Source organism: Sylvia atricapilla, chromosome Z (assembly GCF_009819655.1).
Source record: "Sylvia atricapilla isolate bSylAtr1 chromosome Z, bSylAtr1.pri, whole genome shotgun sequence".
In the NCBI taxonomy this organism is placed as follows: Eukaryota; Metazoa; Chordata; class Aves; order Passeriformes; family Sylviidae; genus Sylvia; species Sylvia atricapilla.
The window spans coordinates 21,844,928-21,870,995 of record NC_089174.1 but is presented as its reverse complement, the minus strand read 5'-3'; the positions used below and the strand labels follow the sequence as shown (position 1 = coordinate 21,870,995).

At 42.7% G+C, this 26,068-nt stretch overlaps 1 protein-coding gene across 5 annotated transcripts; it reads left to right on the top strand.

The window, feature by feature from the left end:
- The first annotated feature begins 1,436 nt into the window (after positions 1-1,436).
- FKTN (fukutin) lies at positions 1,437-14,974 on the top strand. Of its 5 annotated transcripts, none has more exons than XM_066340002.1 (9): positions 1,437-1,634; positions 2,892-2,951; positions 4,794-4,997; positions 6,444-6,721; positions 7,457-7,589; positions 9,219-9,348; positions 10,457-10,590; positions 10,823-10,974; positions 14,030-14,123. In XM_066340002.1, the coding sequence occupies exons 1-8, from the start codon at positions 1,530-1,532 to the stop codon at positions 10,952-10,954; spliced, it is 1,176 nt and encodes a 391-aa protein (XP_066196099.1). In that variant the 5' UTR covers positions 1,437-1,529; the 3' UTR covers positions 10,955-10,974; positions 14,030-14,123. The 5 variants fall into 5 exon arrangements, with proteins under 5 accessions (XP_066196099.1, XP_066196098.1, XP_066196095.1 ...); XM_066340001.1 differs by having other exon boundaries at positions 10,823-10,982; positions 14,030-14,117; XM_066339998.1 differs by having other exon boundaries at positions 1,439-1,634; positions 10,823-10,950; positions 14,030-14,974.
- The last annotated feature ends 11,094 nt before the right edge of the window (positions 14,975-26,068 follow it).

Genomic DNA, 26,068 nt, shown 5'->3' with positions numbered 1-26,068 from the left:
TTTTTGACCTTTTTTCCTTTCTAGCAAGTTGTAGTGTAACCTGCAAGGTGAATTTGATATGCACCGATGTAAAAATGTAATTTTTCCTTTAACAGTTAGTTACAGGAAAGCTTGAGAGTGTTTCATACTGTGACTTGTGACTTGCAAGTTTTGGTTTAACTGATGTCTTAGGTGAACCTTAACATGTGACTTTTTACCCTTAAAAAGATGGATTTGTTAATAGTTTGCACATATGTCAAATTTTTGCTGCTAACATCAAGTTCAGTTGTTTTTAGTAAATGGGGATATGAAGAATTGCCTTAAGCACTTTAGATATTTTTTTAGACTGTTTTTTCTGAACTAGTGTCTTTCCAGCACCCATCATTAATTGGAAGATCACCACACTGCTTCCAGTGATGCTTTTTGTTGCGGTTGGTGCAGGGTTTGTGCCTGCAGCTGGACAGGGATGCCTGGAGCCCATGGAGTTACCTTTTCCTTTGTGGAATCCACTTTCAGGGATTTGGAGAGAAGTGGCTTATGGTGGCAGATTAGATTTTTTTGAAGGTCTGTAGTTTAATCCACCAGACTTATTTACTATTATTCTGGAGCTGATACTGTATGGTGGCTAAACAGGAGTCTTCTCCTGACCAAAAGGAGATGCTTAATTTTTTTTTATTTTTTGAAGTACTGACTGCCAGTTTTCTGAAGTTATTTTAACTCTGAAAGCCTTACTTTTGAGGAATTAAAGGTTTTCCTTGGGCTATTAATACATGACATGAGGGTAGCAGCTATTGTCCTATGGAAAACTAAGGTGAACTGTGCTAACAGCAGATAGTAATGTCAGACAGGAAAGTAATAAAAACTCAGAACAACACAACCATCCAGGGGATATAAATGCTTCTGCAAATACCAAACAGGCAGGGCAGAGGTGGCAGGTTGGTGTATTAGAAATGCAGGAAAAGCAGAAGCTAGTGTAGAAATCCTGTTTGCTCACCACTCCCACGTTTCAGATGGAAACCAGGACAGCCAGCTGAGAGTGTGTTGGGCTTGTCTGTTTTTATTTTGAGGACTTGCGGGGTGTTGGGTAGACGCTGACCGTGACTTGTGTTGATGTCGTGCCCCAACGTCGCTATTTTTGGGTGTCCTGTCCTGTGGCACCGCCAGCCGAGGCGTGGGTTGCCTTCGGAGCAGTTCCCGGTGATCGCGAGCATCCCTGGGCCACGCCGCGAGGTCCCCGCCCGGAGCCCCCCGGCATAGTGGGGAGGTGCCGCATGTGACGCTATGTTTTTGTACTAATACAGAATTCTGCAACCCTGTGTGCTTCTCGCTGTGTCGTTTTACCCTCGTCTCGTTTTACGGGGATTTGGGGAGGTTTGGGAGGTTCGGGGTGGATGAGGGGTACCCCCGTGAGGGAGGTTTACGACAGCGGGCGGGGGGGGGGGGGGTGGGTTTTACGACGGCGGGTGGCACTTTGCTGCGGCGCTTTCCGGCCTGAAGCCGCGTCGCGGTGAGGGCGGCCGGGCAGCGGCTCCCGGAGCGCCCTGGAGCTGATGCAGAAAATCAACAGGAACGTGGTCCTGGCTCTCCTGTCACTGACCAGCCTGATTTTCTTGCTCTTCCAACTGTGCTATTACAAGTTCTACCTGTCGCAGAAGGTGAGAGAGGGAGCGCGCTGCCCGGCGCTTGGCTGCGTTTCCCCGCTGAGCGCAGTGTGGGCGTTAATCCCCCCCCGGAATTCCTTGGAGCGGCTCGGAGTGCCTGCAGGGGTGGGGCGGGCAGGGAGCCCAGGCCGGCGTCCTGTGGTAGAGGTACAGTCGGGTTTGAGTTCCCGGCCTGGTATCCAAAGTCACTGTATCAACCAGGACCATCCAATTTCTTCCGGAGGGAATGATGCCCCCGCGTTTTGAGCCGCCACGGCGTTTAATTCTCAGCTCTCGTTGCTCGGTGACTTTTATTGCCACCGAAGTCGAACCGAACGCTGAGGGCTCCGCTGAAGGGCGGCAGCATCTGCTGGGTGCAGGTTTTCCAACTCTGGTGCGGCGGAGAGAAGTCCCAACTTTTTCTGCAGTCGTCTTAGGGCTTTGCAACTCAGTGCTCCTAATGTGGTGGATGTCAGAGTTTAAATCCTCCTTTTATACAAGGAATGCTGTTTGTACCTATTTTTGTACCTGACCTGGAATGTCCAGACAGATTTTCTGCAGCAGCAAAAGAAGTGAACGTTACTGTGAATTAAATCCTTTGGTGGCTTCATAGTTTACAGTTGCAACTCCGATTCAACAGAGGAACTCCGTTTATTTTGAGAGAAGAACATATAGGTTTCAAAGTGCCCTGTTTTGGTTTTGGGTTTTCTTTCCTTGTTATGTGCAGGTGATGCTGCAACCTTCAGCTTATTTCTCACCGTTTCTGATTTTTAAACAACAGCTGAGAAATTTTGTGTTTTTGAAAAGCCAGAAGCTGAGCCACAAGCTGGCTTGACTTTTCATATGAATATTCAATTAAAATTGAATTGTCTAGGATTACACCTGGAAAGACTGAGGCGCAGTCCCGCTGTCTTTGCCCCTGTGGTATTTGCCTGACAGGGACAAATACCCCTGTGGTATTTGTCATCCTCCTATTTTACATTTGTTGGCACACTGGCTTGGAAACCTGAGGCCTCTCCACTCAATCGTTGAATGTCTGGAGTTCCCTGAGGTTATCCTTCTAAATATACTTAAACCACAGCAGTTGTTTATGATTTTATGTTAAATGCTGTAGCTCAGTGACAGGAGGCATAACCCCAGGCATAAGCATAAAGTAGATAAATGCTCCTGAATGTCATGTTAAAAAAGCAAGGATATAACTGAAACTTTAGGGTTTTTTCTCATCCTTCTCCCTTGTCCTCCCCTTCTTTTTGTTTCTTTTTTTTTTGATAGAATGGAGCAGCTTTTCCCAAAGTCAGAGGAAGTCAGTCAGGCCAAGACAGCACTAGATGGGTATGTACAGTGTCATTGATTCATGCAGCTCTTTCACAAGTTTCAGAACTCACTTGCAACTGCAAATTCTGGGTCCAAGTCTCGTCAGTCTTCACTTTCTGCTTTGAAGGAGGAAGAGATACACTTTGTAACTTTGCTCAGTAAAGAGAGTATCAAAACATCAATGTGAAGTAAAATTGAGAAACAGTTATAGCTTCACAGCCTTTGCTAATGTAGTGTTGTTAATGTTTCAGGAAGCAACACTTGTTCTTTCTGATACAGAAATGTTGATCCAGAGTTTTGAGTCCTTTCAAGCTGGGTGTTGAACAGATTGGCTGGTTTGCCATGCAGATACTTTGTTGGTCTGAGAAAGTCCTGGGTCACACAATCATCCTTTGCCCACACCAGATATTTAACCTGCTGCTCACTGTTCTGTTACCTGCTCATGCTGAGTTTTAAAGCTCTTCACAAGCAGGAAAATATCACATTTCAGCATTCACCAGCTGCTGCTTCGCAGCCCTCATGTCCAGTGCTGTTAGGCGCTTGAAATGGGATATTTGTTGTGTCTTGCTTCAATCGAATATGACCAAAACACCCACCCTGGGGAATCAGAAGGTCCCCAATCTTATTTGTAGTTAGGATTTGTTTGGAAACAGATTTATGAAAGACTTTTTGTTAACTGATATCCCAGTGGAAAAACAGCACAGATGGTTAAAGAGAATGATGTGCTGGGAGCTGGCTGCCTTTTGGTTTGTATGCAACATGATAGCATTGCTAGTTAGCAGAATGGCCATTTAAAGGCCTGGTTTCTGCTGAGCAAGAGAGAAGGTGCTCTGGTGAAGAACTGTTCCTGGAAAAAATCCAAACCAGCTGCTCTGTGGACTGCTTGCTTGTGCCAGGAATGCCTTGCTATTCTTGGAGATGACACCCGTTGGAAGTGCCTACTAGGTTTGAGGTGTCACACTCAGAGGGGGCTTCCACTGTGTGGGCAGAGATTTTCTAAAGGTTTAACTTGCTCTTCTGAGGTCATTAGTGATAAAGGATGCTCCACAATCCTGCCACCTACTGTATTTCAGGCTCTTCTCAGAGTCCCTGCAGTGATGTGTCCAAAATACTAAATTTAAACACGTTTCTCTTGATGACTTAACATCAAGCCCATTTCTATCTACCATTATTTATGGTTTTGGGTTTTTTTTAAACTTATTTAAATTTCAGCTGAAAGCATCTGTTTTCCTGAAGAAGCAATGGGGTGGGGGAGGGGAATTAGGTACTTTTGCACAGATTTTTTTCGTGTTCATCAGTCTGGTGTGGCAGAAGTAATATGAACACATCACTTACCTTTCAGCTCCATGTAGCTGAAATCACTGTGAGGGTAGCCTTGCTTCTGCCTGTACCACACAGGTAATGCTGCTGCCAAAACACTGTTGTTGACCCACATCCTGTTGTTGTGTTTTCACATCTCTCTGAAGCCAGATCTTTAAAATCATTAAATTTAAATGTTAGAGATAAATACATTTAAGTTGGAGGGTGACTGTGGCTGCTGTAAATGGTTTCTGTGTGCCATGGGTGTCTAAATGTGCTTGATTAATGTTCTCCACTGAATCAAGTTACTAGCTCCTTGCATAAGACACAACATTATTGGTGCAGCTTTTAACTCCTTATGCAATGTTGAGTACCTTGGGTAGACTAGAATCCAAATTCTGTGGTACTTGCATCCTGCCTTCTCCTTCTGTCTCACAACTGTTTGTGGAAGTGTTCACCTGGAGGATGTATTGGGTGATAAGATTTCCTTATTTCAGTGGGTTGGGGTTTTTGTCAAAGAGTTTTAATGCAAAGATAGTATTTCTGTCCTCTGTCAAACAGCATGTGGTTAGGAAGTTCCTAGGATTAACATCCAGTCACAATATTCCAGTGTATTTGATTGATCCTTTAATTCTGGGACTGGTTGCTAAAGACATTGAGCAGATCAGAAGGTCTCCTGATGGCCCCAACCCAGAATGTAAATACTTCTGTGCTCCAAGAGACTTCACTACCTTTGCACTACTGGACAAAACATGGAAACATGAAGTAAGTACATGTTTTCAGTTCACATTGTGTATTTTAGTGCATTCAGCTGTTCTTTGATGTTGTCACTTAATGCTTTCATGTTTGTATCTGAATTCATGTGGTGGTAATATTGTAGGCAGAGGAGACTTTTTTTTAAAGCAGAAGTTGCCCACTTACTAGTCTGCATGCGTTAAGAGTAATTTATAACTAAAACTTTTGAGGCTGTCTGCAATATTAAAAAAAACCACAGGTAGTCAGAATCTATGCCAAAAGGAAAGAAAGAAGGTCTGTTAGAAAGGAAGGAGGAGAACCTTGAGCCTATAATGTAGGTGCAGCTGCTATAAATCTGGAGTTTGGGGACTTACCAAGAAGTCAATTCAGGTATTGATGTGACAAGTCTGTAAAAATTTTCAAAGTCTGCAGGTTTACATTTCTTTTAACATGTCCTTATACTTAATACCATTTCACTTAATGTGTTGGTATCTCTGCTTCTCTGTGGTGTTAGGACATCTTTTAATGGCTGTGTTAAAAATAGAGGTGTAGCATGTGATGAAGGACAAAACTAAATCCAAGATTATTTCATCAATTAAGTGTAAACATTTATTAGATTATTTTCTACAGACTAAAGCTACCACTGGCAAACAGAAATTTTTTTTTTTTTTTTTAGTTAGAAAAAGCAGGAGACTGAAATGGTGAGTGACTATTTCACTGAAGAACTAAGAACTAACTGAAGAGGGATGTCACTCTGGGCCTGATCAGGCAGTTGTTTTACCCATAGATGTGAAGGAATTCAAGAAACTAAGAGTAAAGTTGTGTAATAGCAGACTGAGATAAATCCATTTCCATTTGCTTTGTGTCTCAGTGATAATTTCTGTATCATTCAGAGGAGAAGTGGATAGGCTTATACAAAACATTTCAAGGGGGGAAATTGAAAGGTTCTTTAGATGCTGATTGGTTTTGGTTTTTTTTTTAATCAGCCAGAATTTAATTTCCTTTGTTTGTGGAAATATGAAAGCCTGTTACCTCAGTGCAGTACGCAGTGTTTGGTGAGGTTTTTATTTGCCCCACAAAAGAAGGTTTTTGAGTAATCATTTTTGTGTTAGTGGTGGTGTTGTTGAAGGACTTAGGAACACCAAATTTGGCAGAAGAGTTTTAGAGAATAATTTGAGAGTGCAGGGTAGGGTGCTATGGCAAGGAACAAACCTAATCCAAGCATGGTTTACAACATTTATTTGTTATTTGATTTTGTAGTTTGAAGGACAAAATTTAAGACAAGGAAAGAAGGTGGTTGGAATTGCTTATGACTGCTGGTCTCCAAGTTCTTAGAGAGTTTTTGATTCATTTTTGCTTAAGTCTGATTAAAAAATGAACGTGAGGAATAGTGTGAGCTAATAATAAGCATTTAGCTTTCACTTTTGGTTTCTCTAATCTTTAGCCTGCTCTGCCTCCTGTCTTCGTCATTTTCAGGTGGGCCTTTTTAGAACTGCTGAGAAGATGGGGTTCCAGTGGCTAAAGATTATAAACAAGGACCCCCGCTTGGATGGAATGGATGACCTGTCTGGGATGGAAATTCCCTTGCACTACATATTCAAACTGGCATCCCATGCCATTCACCTGGTGGTCTTCTATGAGAGGAGTGGCAATTTCCTCTGGCACGGACCCCTGAGACTCAAGCCACACATGGACAGAAAGTTTGTGCCTTTCCAGAAACTCCACTTTGGCCGCTACCCTGGGGCGTATGAAAAGTAAGCTCATAATAGGGGAAGGAGAAAGCCATCATGGCATCATTCCCAAAATTACTTTCTCTGTGTGTAAAACTTCTCTCTCCTGTAGTCGGGTTCTAAAATTCAGCTCAGGTATGATTCAGACCCCGAAGTGCACGCTTTGAGAACATCGTTTCTGAGAAAATGAGAAAAATATTGAGATACTTCACATGTCAAAATAAATCTGTTGAACTTTTTCCTTTAATTTGACCCCATTCTTTCATCTTTTTAAAACATATAATTTGTATGAGTTATGTGCCTAAATATTTGAAGTAAACTATGTAAGCTGCTAAATAATCCCACTTCAATCATTATGAAGGTTTTTAATTTTTAAAAGCAAATAGCCTCAAAGTGCAGTGTATATTTGATTCGTACGTGCATCCCATACTTAGACAACCAAATAGCCTGAATTTTAAAATGCTCTGAACAGCATCTCTGAACAAATTCAAGTCATGAGTCAGTAAAGCAATCAGTGATCTGATAAGCTAAGTTGGGGTTTGGAGGTGTAGGAATTTTTTAAACAAAGTTTTGCAATGCATGGGGAATTTGGTGAACCTCTTGTTGCTTTCTTCATTTATAATTTCTTTTGGCTGTATTTGGATGGAGGGATCACTGCCAGTAGAGTGCATTAAGATTATAACCCAAATTAAAAGGAAAAATGCCATGTGGTTAGTAAAGGAGTTAAATGGGTAATATGTTATCTTTCTTTCCATGCAGGCCAGAACTTCTGCTTGTTTCCATTGATGACTTAAAAGTTCAAATTCCAAAAAATCCGTCCAGTTTCCTAGAGGAGATGTCCCACTCTAGATTTCTTGAATGTAGGTACAGAGAAGCTCGGGCTTTCTTTCAGGTTAGTGGTAACCAGGTGGTGTCTCTGAGATGAAATGTATCTTTTCACTGATTGACCCAAACCTAAGAACAGTCCACTGGTTTTTTTACCTAAATGGGACCGTTCACATGCAGAAGGCTAATTACAACTCTTGATTCTCATTCCACAGATCCCACTAAGTGGTCATGAAATCAAAATTTTGCCTGAAGAGCATGCCTTTTTCTTTTTTCACTTGTGAGCACATTTTTTCCAAGAGGGAACCAGCGTATCTATAGTTTTTACACACTCTTTACTGTTAAATGGTTCTCATGTAAATAAAACAAGGATCTTGTGTATCTTCATGGCTGAAAACCTTCCTTATGGCAGTACTCAAAGTTTTGAGAAGTGTTTCATTTTATATTTTTTGAACAATGTCCTGCAGTTCCATGTTTCTCATTTGGTTTATTTGAAATGGTCACATTCCAAAGTAACTGATTAAATTGCTTTTCCAACTGTGTAAGCTAATGCTTTCACCATTATTCAGAACATAATTTTTAGAATTTTGCTACTTGATTTAGCAGATGGAAAAGTCTCTGCTGCAGTGGGCGGGGGGGGCATTTTGTCCTAACTTGGAAGTGACATGACTTATAAAGTGATCAAGAGTTCACAGTTAAGACTGTGAAGTCAGTATCAGGCCACTGAATCTGAGCCGTTTCTGAGTTCATGGAAGGGGGAAGAAGGACACTGGAGGCTCCAGTCTTCAGTCATTCAGGTGTTGGGGAAAGAGAGGACCACTCCAGCTGACTCTAGTAGGCTGCAGATCCTTATTTGGGTAGCAGGAGGGTCACAAGGGCATCCATGTGTTGTCCTTTCACATGTGGAAGACAGAAAAATACAATCCACTTTAGCCTCCAGGCAGAAATCACCACAGGCAGAGAAAATGTGCCCCTAAATGCTCACTGAATTTTGCTGGAGCTTTTTTTTTTAATGAGACAAGCAGCTAGCACCTGTTTTGAAAAGTCCATTTTGGCTGCTTGTTGCCCAAGAGCTCTTGAAGAAATCCATCACAAAGCCAAGTGGTTATTCCTTTGTTAGAACTGGTAATGTTTGCCCAGCCTCCCGTGTTGGTTTTGGCTTTGCATGGAATGGAAGACCTTGCCAAAGTTCTGTCTGGGAGATTGTGTGTTCATGCTGTTTCTCCTTGGCAGTTCTCCTTAAAACTCAACACCAAATTCTGACACTTGGTGGCGCCAAATAAATTAATCATAGAGTTCTGGAGGTTGGAAAAGTCTTGGTGTGCTGGCAGGGACTGATTCTGTCCCCGTGTTCCCCTTGGATTTTGGGAATGGACTTCAGCATGTCCAGAACAAGGGCTCACCCATGTTGCTGCCAAGTACTGAGAATCAGTGTTTAATACATATTTTCTTACTCTAGTCTACTGTGAATTTTCATTCTGTTGGTTAGGAAAAAAAAGGAAGATTGACAATTCAGTTTTAAATTCAGCTTGTCATTCCAGTGCATGTTCTGAAAATGGACTGTATGTGTAAAAAACTGATATTAGCCCAGGTGTTAGTTAAGTAAATTTTTAAAGGTCATTTTTCCCTTGGACACTGAAAAAGTGAAGGGACAAATGTGCTCTCTGACAGAAACTTGCTTTCTCTTGCCTTCCAGCTGTATCCTGATGATGCCTCTCATGATGCAGTGGAGTTCAGGAAAAAGGCAAAATGCTTGCTTCATCTGGCGGCCCTGACACTGAATAACTTGGGAGTGAAGTTCTGGCTGAGCAGTGGAACATGTCTCGGTAAAAAAATTGTGTTGTGTTGCTTTTTTAAATTTACCTGAGACTTTAAACACTTTATCCTCCATTTCTTGTGATGCCAGCAGAGGCCAAATATAATGAGTTGGAAGGTAATACCTGTATTGCAATAGGCTTTCTGGCTTTGAAAAAAACACTTTTTCTTTAGAAACCTGAGTTGCAGAATTGCTGAGAAATTTCCAGTGAAGCATTTAATGTTGTTAGCAATTACCTGTGTTGTGTTCATCCCTGCTAGGAAGTAATCAACAGTTCCCTAATTTGTGTGACTTGGAATTCACTGAGGTGCCAGTTGGAATCTCAGTGATGAGCACATATTTCTGCTGTCCAAGTACACTCAAACCTTGTTTTTCTTCCCATGTAATTACATGCTTGTCACTGACTTCTAAAATACAGTTTATATTAATTTATTCTCTTTCAAAACAAACTTTCAATAAAATGGTAGTCCATAAGAGTAGGTAATGCAAGTTTTCAGTTCTGCTGAAGGTAGAAGTGTCATCACTGGTGAGGATTCTTTTATTACTAAAACACTTCATGAAAACTCATGTGTGTACATCTGCCTTCTATTTATTTAATCCTAGGGAATATAATTTTCTGAATGAACAGTTACTAAAAGATGCCTTAATGAAACAGACAAAAGGATGTCCCACTTCATGTCTTTCTGCTTTGCAGTCATGACTGAAAGATGATTAACATCTTGGATGCAGTATAAAACAATAGTTGCAAATCAGAAGCACAGCTGTGGCCCTGTAACTGTTAATCATTGATTAGATTTGGGCCAAGATAAAGAATTTTAATTTTTTAATATCTATAAATACATTTAAATTAAGAAATTGAAGATATTTTATCTTTGTTTTCTCTTGCATTCTTGGCTTTCTGAAGGGTAAGAGATGACTATAAGTACAAGTATTACTTTTTTCCTTTGACATGGTTCATCCCATACTAAAAAAAGGCTGAAGTCTTGTTTATGGCCTCAGTCAGAGACTTTTACCTGGTGATCTTAGGACAGCTCATTTTTGTGTTGCTTTAGTTCTGTTGAATTCATGTTCCTGAATTAACTGGTTTGAGATTTTTCTCTTTTATTTTTTCCCCTCAGGCTGGTATAGACAGTGCAATGTCATTCCACACAGCAAAGATGTGGATTTGGGAATCTTTATAAGGGACTACAAAGCAGATATCATTCCAGCTTTTCAGAATGCAGGGTTGCCACTGAAGCACAAATTTGGCAAGGTACATAACAAATGAACATTTTACTTCATGTATGTGTTTCTGTAGATTTGTAATTTTGACTTCAGCTGCAGAAGTGTTAAATGAAGTTTAAAAATAATGTAGAGTTACTGTGTTTTCTTCAGTTAGAATAGAAGTCACCCTGTATATCTGATGAAGATTTTTTTTTGTTTTCTGCTGACATAAGTTGCTTTGTGTTTTCTGTGTATATACAATGTGTATATTTGTCTTCCAGGTGGAAGACAGCTTGGAACTCTCTTTTCAGGGAGAAGGTGATGTGAAACTTGATATTTTTTTCTTCTATGAAGAGGATGACCACATATGGAATGGTGGAACGCAGGCTAAATCGGGCAAGAAATTTAAGTAAGAACTGGATTTTTACCACTGGTAGGGAAGTAATTGAACAAGCTAGTATTTACTGATGGCATTTTGTGTGCTATTGCCTGGCAAAAGTCTGTGTCCTTTGTGGAAATGTGGATGTCAGAGATGAATCAGAAGAGATTCTGCACTCTGAGACCAGTGAAGCAGAGAGAGAACAGTGCCATGCCTTACTAGAGAGTAAATGTCAGATCTCTTGTGAAATCAAAAGCAGGACTCACATATCATCATGTATCAAGCAGATCTTATCTAACTGTGACAGGCTCCGAGTTATATAAACACCCAAGATGAGAAAAAGTCTCTAAAATAATGTCTATTGATATAAACACAGTCTAATTTTGTAGAAGATTAATCCTTAGGCATCCTTGATGAGGAAGTATTATGGCAAAAAGCCTCAGCTCTCCTTGCACAGAAAAGCCCACAATTTGGGATTCTGAGGTAATAATTTGGAATGCTGGGTTGAATGTAGTGCTATGACAGCAATACAGACAATTCCTGCAGGCCTTACTGTTCATGGTCTGAAAGTGGAATTTTGAACAGGATCCCGTGTTTGTTTCACACCTTTCAGTACTAAATCAGCAAACAAGCTTCTCAATCAGCTCAGCAAACTGAATATATATTTTGATAATTAGATTTATTTATTTCAATCACATACCTTCACTCAGAAGGAGCTATCCGCAGACTAGTTGAAAACCTTGTAGACTTCTATAGGATTTCATTATCTTTAATGTTTTGCCGGAAATGTATTTGTTTGTATTTAGCTAAATGGGAATTTAGTGAGCACTGTCATCCAGTTGGAGATAATGTCCAAATACTTGTCTTAGTTATCTTTGTTCTGAAGATATAAAGACTGGGAAAGATGTTTTGATAACCAGCTTCAAAAAGCACATTTAGAAATAGACTAAAGAAAGAGCTCTTGGAGTATCCCCACAGAAAATATGCTGTGTAGCAAAGATTTTTTTTAGACTACAGCCACAGTTCCAGTTTTCATCTGTGGTACATTATGAAAAGCAAGCTGGCCAATAAATTCCCTTCCTTTGTGCTCCTGTTGCATTTAAATTGCAGGAGCTGTTTCCATGCCAATAAAGTTGACGCTGCTCCTTCAAAATTCTATCAAACCTTGGATACTTGAGAGATGTTTTTCCTCTGTTTTTTTTTTATAATGACTGGTCCAAGGCATGAGAATAGGGGGTAAATGTGACCTTGTGCTGCACTCCAGCTTCTGTATCCTTGGATATTACAGCTCTTTTGGAACTTCATCTTCCACAAAGCTTTTTCCTTTACTTGTAGCCTCATACTTTTTTTGGTGGTAGCTTATTAAAAGTTCCAAATGTAGCTTTCTAGTTCAATATTGAACTTTGCTTAGTCATAGCATCATAAGGAAGCCAAGCCTCTAATTCTGAGCTGGCATTTCTTAGTTTAGTACACACAGAAAAGGACTAGAAAAACTGCTTATTTACATTCATAAAGGCCCTGAGCCATGTCAGAATATAGCTGCTCAGAATCCTTAGTCAAGTAATTCTAGTCATGCATTATTCCAAATACCATCCTCAAAAAGAGAAAAGAGATCCAGCATTTGCTGCTGTGAGATGTGAGAGCACTTGGCATGCTTAATCTGAATATGTGCAACACCAGAATGACCCTTGATTTTGCTTAGTATCCAGCCCTCTCAGAATTTTGGAGGAAGGCTAAAGTGAGGAGGTCAATCAGAAGAGGAGTGATTGTTTGCTCTTGCTGAATCCTAAATCCACTCTAGCAATTTTAAAGGAATTATAGTGTCAGAAGAAATGTTGATTGCTACTAGCTCATCACAGAGAAGGGTAGAAGTTCTATTCTAAGATTAAAACTGAAAGGTAGAAGGTGTTTTCTTCATAAAGCTAAATATTTGTACAGGCATACTTTCTATACATCTAAATTAGAGGGTAGAAATTTAAAGCATTTCTCATTGAGTCCCTTAAATATTTCTAATAGTAATTTGTAGCTTCTGTTTCCTTGGAGAGCTGGTTTCAAACCCTCACGGTCTGGCTGTGTGGTCTGCATTTCCATGTACACAAACCCTTCCTCAGCATTCCTGACACAAACGTGCATTGTCCTGATATTGTCTTGGAGTTGCAGCAACTGAGGCTTCTTATTTGTTTGCAAATTTAATACTGGACAATTGCATTCTCCAGCAGAAAATGCATATCAACAAAAACTGAGTCTGGGAATCAAATCCACATTGTTTGCTTTAATTCTTAAGTTGAGTTAATTCTGTAGGTTTTTAACAAAGAGGACATTGTATAAGAGTTTAGTTGAATCAGCAGTTTCTGGATATATATCCAAAATTCTTGATCACTTTGTTCTTTCCCTCCATTTAAGACATGAAGAAAAATTGCTTTATTATCTCATATTGTTTGCTGAGAGCTTATAAATAAAATTAACTTCATGCTTACAAGAAGATGGAGGAGGCAGTTCTTGTTCATCATACAAATTTACAAACCTTTTTTAAGAGGATGAAGTGCTTATGGTGTCATTTTAACCTGTGAAAAGTAATTTTAGGATCACTTTTCTAACTTTTTTTTATGTGTGTGTGTGTGTGTGTGTGTAAGCCTTCAGAACTTCAGAAGTGGGAGTGATCCTCTGCAGGAATCAGTGGGTAGACTTCGGTATTGTTTAACACCTCAACTCTCACACTTCTATAGGGTATCATTCTGGTCAAACTGTGAAATTTACCTTCATTGCTCTAAGCAGTGAAACTGCCACTGCTGTAAGCATGTATCACCCTCATGTTTCTAAAAGGGGTGACTATTAAATCCTGTTTTTAACAGGCAAAGCAGAGGCAGGGACTAACCTATATGTGGCAAAATGATGTGAGTATAAGCAAGAATTAGGAATGCTCCTTCCTAAGCACATGAAGCAAATATTCACCAGTTACTGTTGATAACACCCTTGTCCAGTGTGTAAGAGAAAAAACAGTATAAATGTAACATAGCCACTTGCTGCAGTTGCTTGCTTTTTCCTTGAACCTACTTAGAAGTACATTCTAGCCTTCTGACAGTGACCATGCCCTTTTGTTCTGGCACAGGTATCTCTTCCCTAAGTTTACTCTGTGCTGGACTGAATTTGTGGAACTCAAGGTTCATGTGCCCTGTGAAACCCTGCAGTATGTGGAGGCCAACTATGGCCCGGAGTGGAAAGTGCCTGTGAAGACATGGGACTGGAAGAGCTCACCCTTCAATGTGCAGGACAATGGAGTCTGGCCTATTGATGAATGGGACAATGTCATCCAGATCTACTGACCTCTGGCTGCTGACAGAGCCTTTCCCCAGAACTCTACATCTGTGATTTCCCAGTGCCCAAAGGCATCGACATCCATTCCGTTTGTAACGCCCAATGTGTTCCTTAAGGAGACATTTCCTTCCCTTTGCTTAACAGGTATTTTCTTCACCTTCATCATGCTTTCTCCAAGTGGTTAAAGGAGAAGATGGAACGCAACTGGAGGGAAGGGAAGCTGAAAGAAAAGCTGCAGAAAGAGAGTAGAGAGGACTTTATGGGCAGTTGACTGTTTAAATATAAGCAGTGGCCAGGTGGCTTTGACATTTCTGAGATCATCAAAACCTTCACTGTTCAATTCTCAAGCTTGAGAGAGGGTAAGGCTTGAGAAGGTTAGGATGGGAAAATCTCAGAGAAGTTCCTCTTTTTTTCAAAGGAGTTTGTGTGACTGTTTTAACTTCAAAACACCAGAGTTACGAATACCTCAAATGTGGTTGATTTGAGACTGGTACATCCTTACCATGAGCAACAGGCTGCTCTTGGGAGTGGAATGCTTCTGTGTTGCACAAACTGTGTGACCGTCTGCTTTGCATCTAGGAGGTATCAGGTAATGGTGTAACACTAGGTGAATGGAAGGAGAAACTATTCACATTAGAGATCTTTCAATTTGTCCTTTTCTTCTTTAAGAATGTGAAGGTGCATGCTGCTGTGATGGCTTCCTCATGAAAAGAAATAAAATGCCAGTTTTAATGTCCCAGTCCTTGTGTTCTCCCTGTGAAAGGTTTGACTGGATTTTAGGAAATTACAGCTATCCCTGCTTTCCTGCAAGTAGATAGAAATGAAGGTTATTCATAGTTTTCTATTTCACAGAACAGAGGCTTCTCTCTAAGGGAAAGGAGAAATGTGTACAAATACCAACTGCTCCATCAAATTTGCAGCAGCAATCCTGCCAGTCCTCTCAGTTTCAGTTTCTCCTGCTGCTGAAAAACTGGAGTAAATGATTCAGCTTCTGGCAACAACTTCTCAAGCTGGTTCTTGAATTGGATGGTAACTTTGTTTACTCTGCCAGGTTAAGAGAGAAATGTAAAATCCTGCTAACACCATTCACTTGCTAAAGTAACCATGATATCAAACGGGGTAATTTCTAAGGTAGATTTTTTTTTTGTATTTTTTCCTTAAAATGGAAAAAAAACGCAAATGTCCTTGTGACTTTCATGTTCATAACTCTGTTGTTCTGAACTTCTTGGTGTAATAACAAGCAGTAAGCCTGTGAGTTTCTCAGATGTGATAAATATTTAAAAGTGAAAGAAAAGATCCTCTCAGAAAATTATAATCTGTCAAATTTTTGACTTTGTAGATGAAAAGACTAATAAAAAAAAATGCATGTCCCTGAAAGGGAGGATGTCTTGAATAGTTGATTATACTTGTAAGATATTCTTCAGGTTAAAATGTTTTCTCTTCAGAAGGCACAAGTGTGTATTTAACACTGATTAAAAGGAGAGTCTAATTTGCAACCTCAGATGCTGTTTCATCTTTTATTTTGTCATGTTGGGCAGCATTTAACACATTTCATTGCAGTCACCCTGACATAATACACAGAGGAAAATCCTGAGATATTTCTTGCACTGCTTATTGACTGCCTGTCTTTGAGCATTTATTTTTTAATAGAGATACTTTGATACAATAAAAATACTTGGAATAAAGCAGATGCCCACATGTAGGTGAAAGGATCCTTCAGTTGCACAGATTGCACATTGCACATCTCCTGTCACTCTCTGGCCACAGCTTTCCTGCTTGGATACAGATTGGGTGCCCAGGAGTGGTGTGAACATCATGGAACTGCTGCTCTTTAAAGGCACATTATGAGGCTGAATCCTTGTCATTCCCACAGAAACAGCCAGATTGAGGTGTGCTTCTTCTTAGTTTTCCTGAACTGCCTCATCTGAAATGGATTCTTAATTCTGTGTTACCTTCTTAACTTACTAACTGCATTCATTTTGGAAGTGCTCTGAGGAGGAGAGTAATTCCTGAATTCTCCTAATGGTCTTAAGCAACTACATGCAAAGTATCTTGGCTTCCCTGTAGCAAAGTTTTTCACATTATTTTTGTGCATCTGTTAAAGACGGAAGTGTGTTCAAAGCTCCAGAATAATGGCAAGGAAAGACTGAAGAAATAGTATTGCCTGAAGAGAAGGGACTATTAAAGGCTGTTTTCAAAAGCCATAAAGATGGTTAGAAGAAAAGGAAGGGATGTAATGCTCCCTTTTTGTGGGTGGTAGGAAATAGAAGTAAATGTGAGGAATGCAAATTGATCCCACCTGCATAGAAACTGGAGTATTTAACATGTGGAAATGTGTAAAACCTGTGACTTTGGGGGTCTCTGAAGAACACATCAGGCAAATGCCAACCAAGGCTGACTGTAGTTCAGGACTGGTTATAGTTAATCCTATCTTCCCACTGGAGAATATTCCTATTTCCCGTGATTCTGTACTATTCCACAACTTCCTGCTTTTACAAGCAGAAGATTGGAATCATTATTTGTATATGAGCTTAAGAAATTTCTGGAATCAGACATTGGAGCTCAGAGTGATGGTGAATTGGCAATGAGTTTTCTTTCATTGGAAATGAGAGAAAACTGCAGCATCTTGAATGCTTAAAAAAAAAGTGATTGTTTGCAATAAAAGGGTAAAATGCAGCTCTTCTGAAAAGGGTACATCTGGGCAAAACTGAGGCTGCAGAACAGTCATGGGATGGACAATGCTTGGCTGCACAGGGCAGGGAGGGTCTGAGGGACCTGCTGATGCTTTTCACCTGTCCAGGAGCAATAGTCTGACAGAAGGGCCCACGTCTGCTCTACAATGCTGCTCTTTTAACCTCAGACACAGAAGATGGGCAGAACTGTGGTGATGTGGGCAGGGGAGGATCCTGGAAGTACAGATAAGTCTTTCTCTGCTGTCCAGATGAAAAAATAGTAGCCAATCTTGTTATGTCCTTGCTGTTGAAGCAGAGCCTGGGAGATGATGATTGCTGGTGTTAAACAGCTTGTGTCCTTTGCTGCTTTAGAATTCTCTAGAAGTCTGAAGTCAACTTGAGAAAACCAGTCTTTGCTCTGCACTGCCCACGGCATTTTGCACAGATTAATGAGATGTGTAACAACACAGACACCTTCCTTCCAAGGGCTGGCTTGTCACAGTGCAGTGGCTCCCAGAGACATCCTCTACTCCCACAGCAGAATTCTCTGAGTTCACACAGCAGTCCAGGAAGTTCAGAGGCAGCTGCCTCGCTGTTCAGGGTTGTGTTCTTCCTCTTAATATGTTTCTATCATACCATGAATTGTATAACAGAACAAAGGAAGTTGAGAAACAATGTGCAAGGGCATCAACATCTGCCTGGCGCTTGTGTTCACTGATCTACATCAGCTGTTTTGGTAAAGTGGCACCAGCAGACAATTTACACGAGCTGATAATCTTGCTTAATAGCATTGTATTTCCTCATTTCAGCCATTTCTATTCCTTCCACTTCAAAAGCAGGATAAGCCAAGTGGCTCTCTTTGACATAAAGCAAATAATTACAGTGTCTTTCACCCATCCACTTCCTGTCACAAAAGTCAAAACTCTTGACTAAAGCAGCTTCCACAAGGAGCTACTGTTGAACTGTGTGGGCTATCTCCTTGAGCAGACAGTAGCCTTTCTTTATCACTGGCACTGTCCAGAGCAGTGTCTCAGGAGCCAGTTGGGGCAGCAGGAGCATTTTCTGTTGAAAAATCTGTGTGCTTGCTCTTTGGACTCCTGCAACCACCTCACATTGTCAGCATTCAGCCTTCGTCACCTGTTGGTAACAACCTTTTCTAGCTGCACTGGAAGAAGGATTTCTGAACAAACATGGAAACAGAGAAAAGATTAGATAGGGAGCAGCCAGTAAAGACAGGAGCCAGGCCAGGCTCTTGGGGTTTGGTGGTGTGGTGGGTTTTTTGGGATTTTTTTTGTGTGGGTTTTTTTTTTTTTTTGGTAGGTTTTTTGGGTGGGTGGGTTGGTTGGGTTGGTTTGTTTGTTATAATTAATTATTTTATTTCAGGAAGGAAACCAAGATATATTTGTGTCATGTGGAAGGAGTCCCTTTGTGACTGACCAGATATCTGGTGTCTTATTCCCTGGGAAACATTCTCTTCATTGTCATGGTTTCAGCTGGGACAGAGTTAATATTCTTCTCAGAAGCTGGTGTGTTGCTGTGATTTTGGATTCAGTAGGAGAACAAATGTTGATAACATGCCTGTGTTTTAGCTGTTGCTACATAATGCATACCCTAAATCAAGGACGTTTCAGTTTCTCATGCTGTACCAATGGACAAGTGCATAAGAAGTCATTGAAGCAGGTGAGCTGAACAATCAAAGGGTTTCAGGGAATATCATGCTCTGGGTATAAATGGGGGGAGTATTAAATGGCTGGGAGGGCTGATCACTGCTGGGAGTGGGATGGGCATCAATCTGTGGTAGTGAGCAAACTGTTGTCCACCAGTTTCTTTTGGGGTTTGCTGTTATTGTTGTTATTGTTATTGTTGTCATCAGCGTTGTTAGTATTTCACTTTGTTTTCAGTTATTGAAGTGTTCTTTTCTCAACCTGTGAGTTTTATAGGTTGTTTTCCCCTGATTCTCCTCCCCATCGCTCTGTGATGGTGAAAGGTAAGCAGATTATACCCCTCTACCCACCCCAGTTAAGCAATGGGTTCTCCTGGGTTATTTGGAAGAAAATGAGTGTTTTTTTCTTTGGAGCATGCTTTGTTGGCCCCAGGGTCTGATATCCTCTGCAGCAGTGCAATATAGCCTCCACTCCTCCAAAACAAGGTGCCCTGCTTTGTGCTTGGAAAGAAAAGTGTGTTTCTGTGACTCAGTCCCAGCACAGACAGAGAAAAGGATGTCAGTATGGCTTTTGGCTTGACTTGGAGGTGTTCTTGGGTGGTGGTGTTTTGCCCTGTGATCCTCATAAATACATGTAAAAGAACCAAGTAGGTTGGGAAAGACCTCTGGGATCAGCCCAACCAGTGACTGATCACTACTCTGTCATCCAGACCAGAGCACTGAGTGCCACATCTAGCCTTTCCTTAAATAACTCCAGGAACAGTGACTCCACCACCTTCCTGGGCAGTGCATTACAATGTCTTAACACCCTTTCTTAACACCGAATTCTTCCTAATGTCCAACCTAAATTCTTCGTAATGTCCACAGTTTAAGGCTGCTTCCTCTCATCCTGTCCCTGTTCCCTGGGAGCAGAGCCCAACTCCCGGCCTACCCCCTCCTGTCGGGGAGTTGTGCAGACCCAGACAGACCCTCCTGAGCCTCCTTTTCTCCAGGCTGAGCCCCTTTCCCAGCTCCCTCAGCTGCTCCTGGGGCTCTAGATCCTTCCACAGTTCCATTCTCTTCTCTGGACATGCTCTAGCCTCTCAATGTCCTTCTTGCCATGAGGGTCCCAGAACTGACTCTGGGATTTAAGGTGGTCCCTCAGCAGTGCCAGCACAGGCACAATCACTGCCCTGCTCCTGCTGCCACACCACGGCTGGGACAGCCCAGGGGTTGTTGGCCTTCTTGGCCACCTGGGCACCCCTGGGCTCATGTCCAGCTGCTGTCACCAGCACCCCCAGGGCCTTTTCCAGCTTTCCAGCCACATTTCCCCCAGCCTGGAGCTGCAGAGGTCGTTGTGACCCAAGGGCAGGACCCAGCACTTCCCCTGGTTGTACCTTACCCCATCAGCCTCATCCCATGGATCCAGCCTGTCCAGACTCCTCTGCAGAGCCCTCCTACCCTCCAGCAGATCCACACTCCCACCCAGCCTGGTGACATCTACACATTTATTAATGGTTAACTCATTCCCCCTATCTCTAACACACCTGGAAACACAGGAACCCCACCAGTGAAGGAGTCTGGGACCCATCTCTATCAAACAGCCTACATGTGCTGCCTGTAGCCACCTGTGATGACTTCCCTGCCCTGCTGATGCTTTTAGCCCCTGGCAGTTTGCTGCAGCCACTTCTCTGGGTTAATGATGTAATGCATTTGAAGTTTGATCAGAAAAGGTGCCTGATCTTTCTTGTTGAGATAAAGCTGTTGCTGAGGTCAATGAGCTGAGAAGTCTTAGCCTCTTCCTTGCTAGTCTTTTACAGCCACTTTGCTGCAAGCAACTAATGGTGTCAGCCAATTAATCTGCTGCCCTTCAGGGACCTGCCTTTCCCGCAGCATAGTGGAAGTTTTCTAACCTCTGAGTCAAGGTCCACAATATCTCCTGTGAACAATACAAGGAAAGACCCAGAAAATATTGTTACCTGTTCTTTGACCACCAAATCTTCCAATCCCTCCCAATATCACTTCTGAAACTCTCTGGTTGTTATCCAGTCCTCATGAATGGTTATTCTGACAGGCTGGCATGAGGCTAGTTGAAGCCTGGAGATGGGTGCTTTGGATTTTAGCCAGAGTGGTGACCAAACCACCACATCTCCCATCTTACTTTTTGAGGCAAGGGAGTTTCATGAGATCTTCCACTGAAGTGATATGGGACTTTGCCACCAGGGCCACACGAGCCCTGATTTCACCTACAAATGGGCCTGAAAAGGAGGAACCTGTATGAAATGGTCTGTGATGGTCAGCAGTGCTCATGCTGAGAGTTCGAGTCCTTAAAAGGTGTGAGAGAGAGTAATCCTAATCATTGCATTACTCCAACAGCATTAGCAAGGACTAAGGTAGAAATGCAAAGCCCTACCAGGATGCTTTCTGTCTTGCTAAAGTATTTCTGCCAAAAAAAACCTAATAAAATTGTGTGCAGCAATGGCAGCTAGAAACAACAGATGATACAGATTAAGTGACTTTGTAATTGTGCTGGCTGTCAAACCATCGAAGGCCTTGTGGGTGTTAATTATTTTTATGTGACTGCCTTTCTCTGAGACGCTTCATCCAAAGGAGACTGGAAAAGGATTTTCTGAACCTGAATTAGTGTTATACCTGAATAATGCCAAGAGTCTGTGCAGAAATGGGCATCCACCTCCTAGAAAGGCAGCACTATCCAAACAGAATGGCCTTGGTGTGTTCCCTGCAAACACTGCAGGTGCTGGGAAGAAAAAAGAGAGGGAGGAGAGTGAGCACCAGAGAGTGTTCTAATAGTTTTTTCCATGATTCATCAAGGCTGTTTTATAGGAAAATGCCTGAAAACTGTGGAGTGTTTGAAGAGGGAGGAGGGAAGAGGGAAAACTGACAGGGACTTGGGAGTCCATAACTTCACATGTTAGGGGCCATGGGGGTTTTTTTATGTGAGGAAGTGGGAAAACATGAAATAGAGGGACATGTGTATAAACTTCTTCCTGTTCTGATCATTCACTGGTGTGAAGAGGGAAGGCCGCTAATGCCAGCCTGGCTGCTCTGGTTTGCACTGGAAAGGGCAAATCCAAGCCACCCACCGGGTGGGCACTTCTGCCCTCCCACACACTGTGGGTAAGGATCGTGGCTCTAACAGTGACCAGTTGCAGCTAGGAAGTTTCAGGCTGTTCTTCCTTGTCCTCCCCAGCCCTCCCCCACTGCTCCCCAGACCGTGTTCCATTCCAGAGACTTGGGATACAAGCAGGGACCTTAATTTATAGTGGGAAAAAAATGTCAGTGCTGACAGGCAGAGTGATGGGAGTGGAAATGAGTTGTGCTGATAAGCCCTTCTGACTGTATTTTATTTTACGGAGGTTCTTAACAAATAATCTTTATGAAATGCAAACCTAGCTTATCAGGCTAATGCAGATTGTCTGAAATCCTTATCTCCATGGGCCAGTTAGCTAGAGTGAGTCCCTTTACACAGAGAATAGAGAATGAAGGGCTGCACACAAGCCTCCCCTCCCCCGGCTCCGCACCGCGCCCCTCTCCTCGCCCCCCGCCTCCTTGCAATCACTGCCATTTACTGGCAGTGAACCGAACGGCTCCGATTTCCAAACTCATAAATAACGTAGGGCCCCGGAGCTGAGCTGTCGTGTGTTCCCAAACAGTTGTTCAGCTGCACAGGGAGCCAGTCAGCCGGGAGGGGCCCGGGGGCAGGGCTGGGCAAGGGAGAAAGGGAAGCGCCCCTGGTTTGTGTCACCTTTTTGAGCACAGTCAAATGTTTAAACTGACGCCTAATGCTGGAGCAGCACAACCTCCTCACAAGATGCATCCCTCTCTCTCACCACTGTAAGCAGACCTAGACCCTGACATTTGAACGTATTTCCTTGGCATGACTTTTGCTCCATAACTTCTGCTGTCTGCTGGGAAGGAGCTGCTGCTATTTGTATGTTGAAGATTTATTTTGAGAAATGTGCCTGCTGCTCAGGAGAAGGTTTTTTTTCCCCTTCATTCTGTTTGTGCTGTCTGTGTGTTTTCTGTGTCCCATGTGGGTCAAGTTTGTGTGTCTGGGGAATGGATGGCAGCTAAATAGCTCTGCTGCTTTTTCTGGGGATGGAAGCATGGAAAAAAGGTAATAGCAGCTGTGAGGAAATGTTTTTCTTCTGGCTGCTGAACCTCTGGGGAATATATGTAAAAGTCCCTTTCTGGGAACACACAACAGAATAAACAGATGCTGCTGTTGTCTCTGCTGTCTTTGTGATCTAGGGAAATGTCCTCCTTTGCTGGGACACCATGAGATGCCAGATGATCTGCACCAGGTCCTAGCCCTTCAATTCCTTTACTAAAATAACAAGACCAAGTGAAGAAGGGGTGTGACTTTTACCTGCCAGCACATACAAGTTCCTTTCACATATATTTTTTCTTGCCATTTTGAATGCTTTTCTGATCAGGAGACTAGCATCTAGATTCAACAATTATGAGGTGTAAGGAGGCCTCACAGAGCTACAGCTGTACAGAAAAATAAGGCTCTGTAGGAAACAGGTTTCCCACAGCACGTGGCATAGAGAAATTCTAGTGGAGTTGCTCTTGATTCATCATTCCTCTTGACATCTGGGAAGATACCAGCATGAAGGATTAGTTTAGCAACAGAGATTATCTTTTTCAAAGCAGGAGAGCTTCTGTACCCCAGGATGCAGTGTTATCCCTTTCTGTAGATACTACTTAACTCCTAAACCCAGGAATATTAATTACACATAAGCATGGAAATATCTTGGCGACAGATCTGCAATGGAGAGGAGCATGGAGATACCACTGCCATGGACAACTTGGACACCTCATTGGATATCCCACAGGTGTAATTGCTGTCCAGCCTGGCTGGTGAGCCAGCAGCTGGCATGGGTCATTGTTTCCAGGCAGCACTGAAGGCTGAACACTGAAAGGACATTTCTCTGTGTCACAGCTTCTTGAAAAATAACCAACCCCGCTCAGTGATAATGGCTATGCATACACAGTGTGTCCTCTGGTGGCTGCTTCTTTGCCCTTGTTCATGTGATTTTACCACGAAGTCAGAAGCATTTCTCCCTCTTGATTAAGAAGAGAAGGAAAATTTGGATGAGCAAACGGGCAGGATGATTTCACCACACTGCAACTTTCCCGTTTTACTAGGCCACAGTGTTCTATTGTCCAGTCCCGCTGTGGGTAGGAGTAAGGAAGACACACCGAGCTGTAAATCTGTTTAGGTGGTGTCTGTGAATGGGCAGCCATCACGCAGGTCTTCAGAGACAAATGCAGCAGTCTGAGTCACAAGCAAATATGTAAGGCATCTCCAGACCTTGCTGTGAGGATGGAGTGTGCTCCTGGAAACAAATGCTCACAATTAGTCTTGGGTGATTATATCGCAGCATTTCCATTGGGGGAGAGGGATTAAAATTGATTGTGTCTCTTTTCTTCTAGGAAGTCCTATTTTAGTATCCTAAAAATGTTCTAAAATCTTTTATAGTTGATCACTTTACAGATGTCCCTCTTTATAATGGGGGAAAAAATAATCCAAATTCTTCCTCTTTCCCTGGTTTGGATGTGAATGTGTGTGGGAGGGTCCAGCTCACACTATCTGCTTTTTCTCCTGAGCTGAATATCTCTGTGTCCCCCGTTCTCTCCAGTCTAGAGTTCTTGTTTCTCAGCATGGAGTTTCATCACTTCATCATGGGTGGATGCTTGGGGTGCAGACCTGCTTCCGTTGAAACTGACAGATGTTGAACACGTCTTGGCTTACCAGGACCTGAATTTCAGCCATCTCCTATTCTTCCTGGGAGAACTGGACTCAGCCCCAGCTGATGCCCTTATGTGGTGCTGAGTTTTGTGTGTGTTCAAGGAGCTATGGCATTTATCTGTCCTTTCAGATTGTTTTGTTTTTTTTCAACTTGCCTCCTTGTTACAGGAGAGTTTGCTGCTCTACACTTTGAGAACTGGAGTCTTCTAACCTGGAGAAAAAGAGGCTTTGGATGGAAGTACCTTATTTTTCTTTAAATTAACTGGAAGGAGGTCAGTAGCAAGGTGGGGATTGATCTCCTCTCCCAGGTGACAGGACAAGAGGAAACAGCCTTAAGTTGTGCCAGGGGAGATTTGGATTGGATATCAGGAAAAAATTTCTCCTCTGAGAGCTTTGTCAAGCACAGGAATAGGCTGCATAGGGAAATGGTAAAATTATCAGCCCTGGAGAGTTATAAAAGACACTTGGGGACAGATTTTATGGTGGATTTGGCTGTTAATGGCTGGGCTTGATGATCCTAGAGGTCCTAGAGCAAAGGTTGAGCCTGGTGTGCTTCCAGCTGAGCAAGGCACAGGGGAGATTGTGCTTTAGGTCCTTCCATGAGCAGGACCCTTCTACCCAGCTCCTTTTATGGCAGGTCAGGATGGGCCCCACTGCTGGCCACAGGGAAGCTCGGAGGAGCCACACAAGATGGCCCTTTTCAAAGGTGATGGCTGTTCCTGATAATGTCAACTGGCTTAGCTTTCATTTCATCTTCCTAGTGACTAATGCAGACAGATCAATTAGGGGCTGCACACAAGGAGCTGCAGCTCCTCAACCCTCCCCCACATAATAATAAAAATATGCCCCTGCTTTTCTCCTTCCTTGAAGTCCCCAGGAGAGTATTAGCCACTGCTGCAGGTGCAGCCGCCCTGCAGGGTGGTGAGAGCAATGAATAGTAAGGTTTTTAGCTCAAGCACACTAAGACTGTTCAGCAGCCATTGGATAATCCTCTGTTAATCAGATTATGTAAATTACTACTTCAGCATCCCTTCCCATCTCTCATCCCCCTGCTCTTCAAGCTGGAAATAAAAGGCACTCTAAAAAGGAACATTTAAACTGCAAAAAGGCAGCACTGCTGAAAAGGGTGGGCAGAGGGTGCCGGGACGAGGAGCAGGGGAGCAGGGCTTTGTTTCCATGCAGGCAGGCATTCTGCCCTGGCCAAGCTGTGGGCGACACCAGCAAATGAAAGGTCAGGAGTGGGTGCTGCCTGTGCATGAACAGTGCCTTGGTGCTGGGATGGGGAGGGCAATGTTGGTGCCCTCCTGGAGACCAGCACTTTGCCCCAGGATGGTACGTACCTCTGGTGTGCTGGAAGGGCATCCTTAAACTCCTTGGAGCACAGAGACCAGAAGTGTTTGGACAATGCTCTAAGGCACATGGTGGAACTCCTGGGGACAATGCTGCTCTTCCAGCTCAGCTTATTCTGTGATTCCTGCCTGTTATTTTGCATCTGTGATATGTTATGAGCTCATTCATTCACAGTGGAAAGCCCAGCACCTCAAACAAGGTTTGGTTGAGAGATGCTGTCACCAGCCTGGACTGTGCCTGGAGCACAGTGACAGAACTGAAGGAAGGTACAGTTTACCAAAATTCATCTGTGCCTGCAAAGCCTGGACTTATATTGGGCCAAACCTGCTCCTGTGCTTTAGTGCAGGCAAGGTAATCACCACCTCTGCCTCTGCATTTGGTACAGGCTTGTGT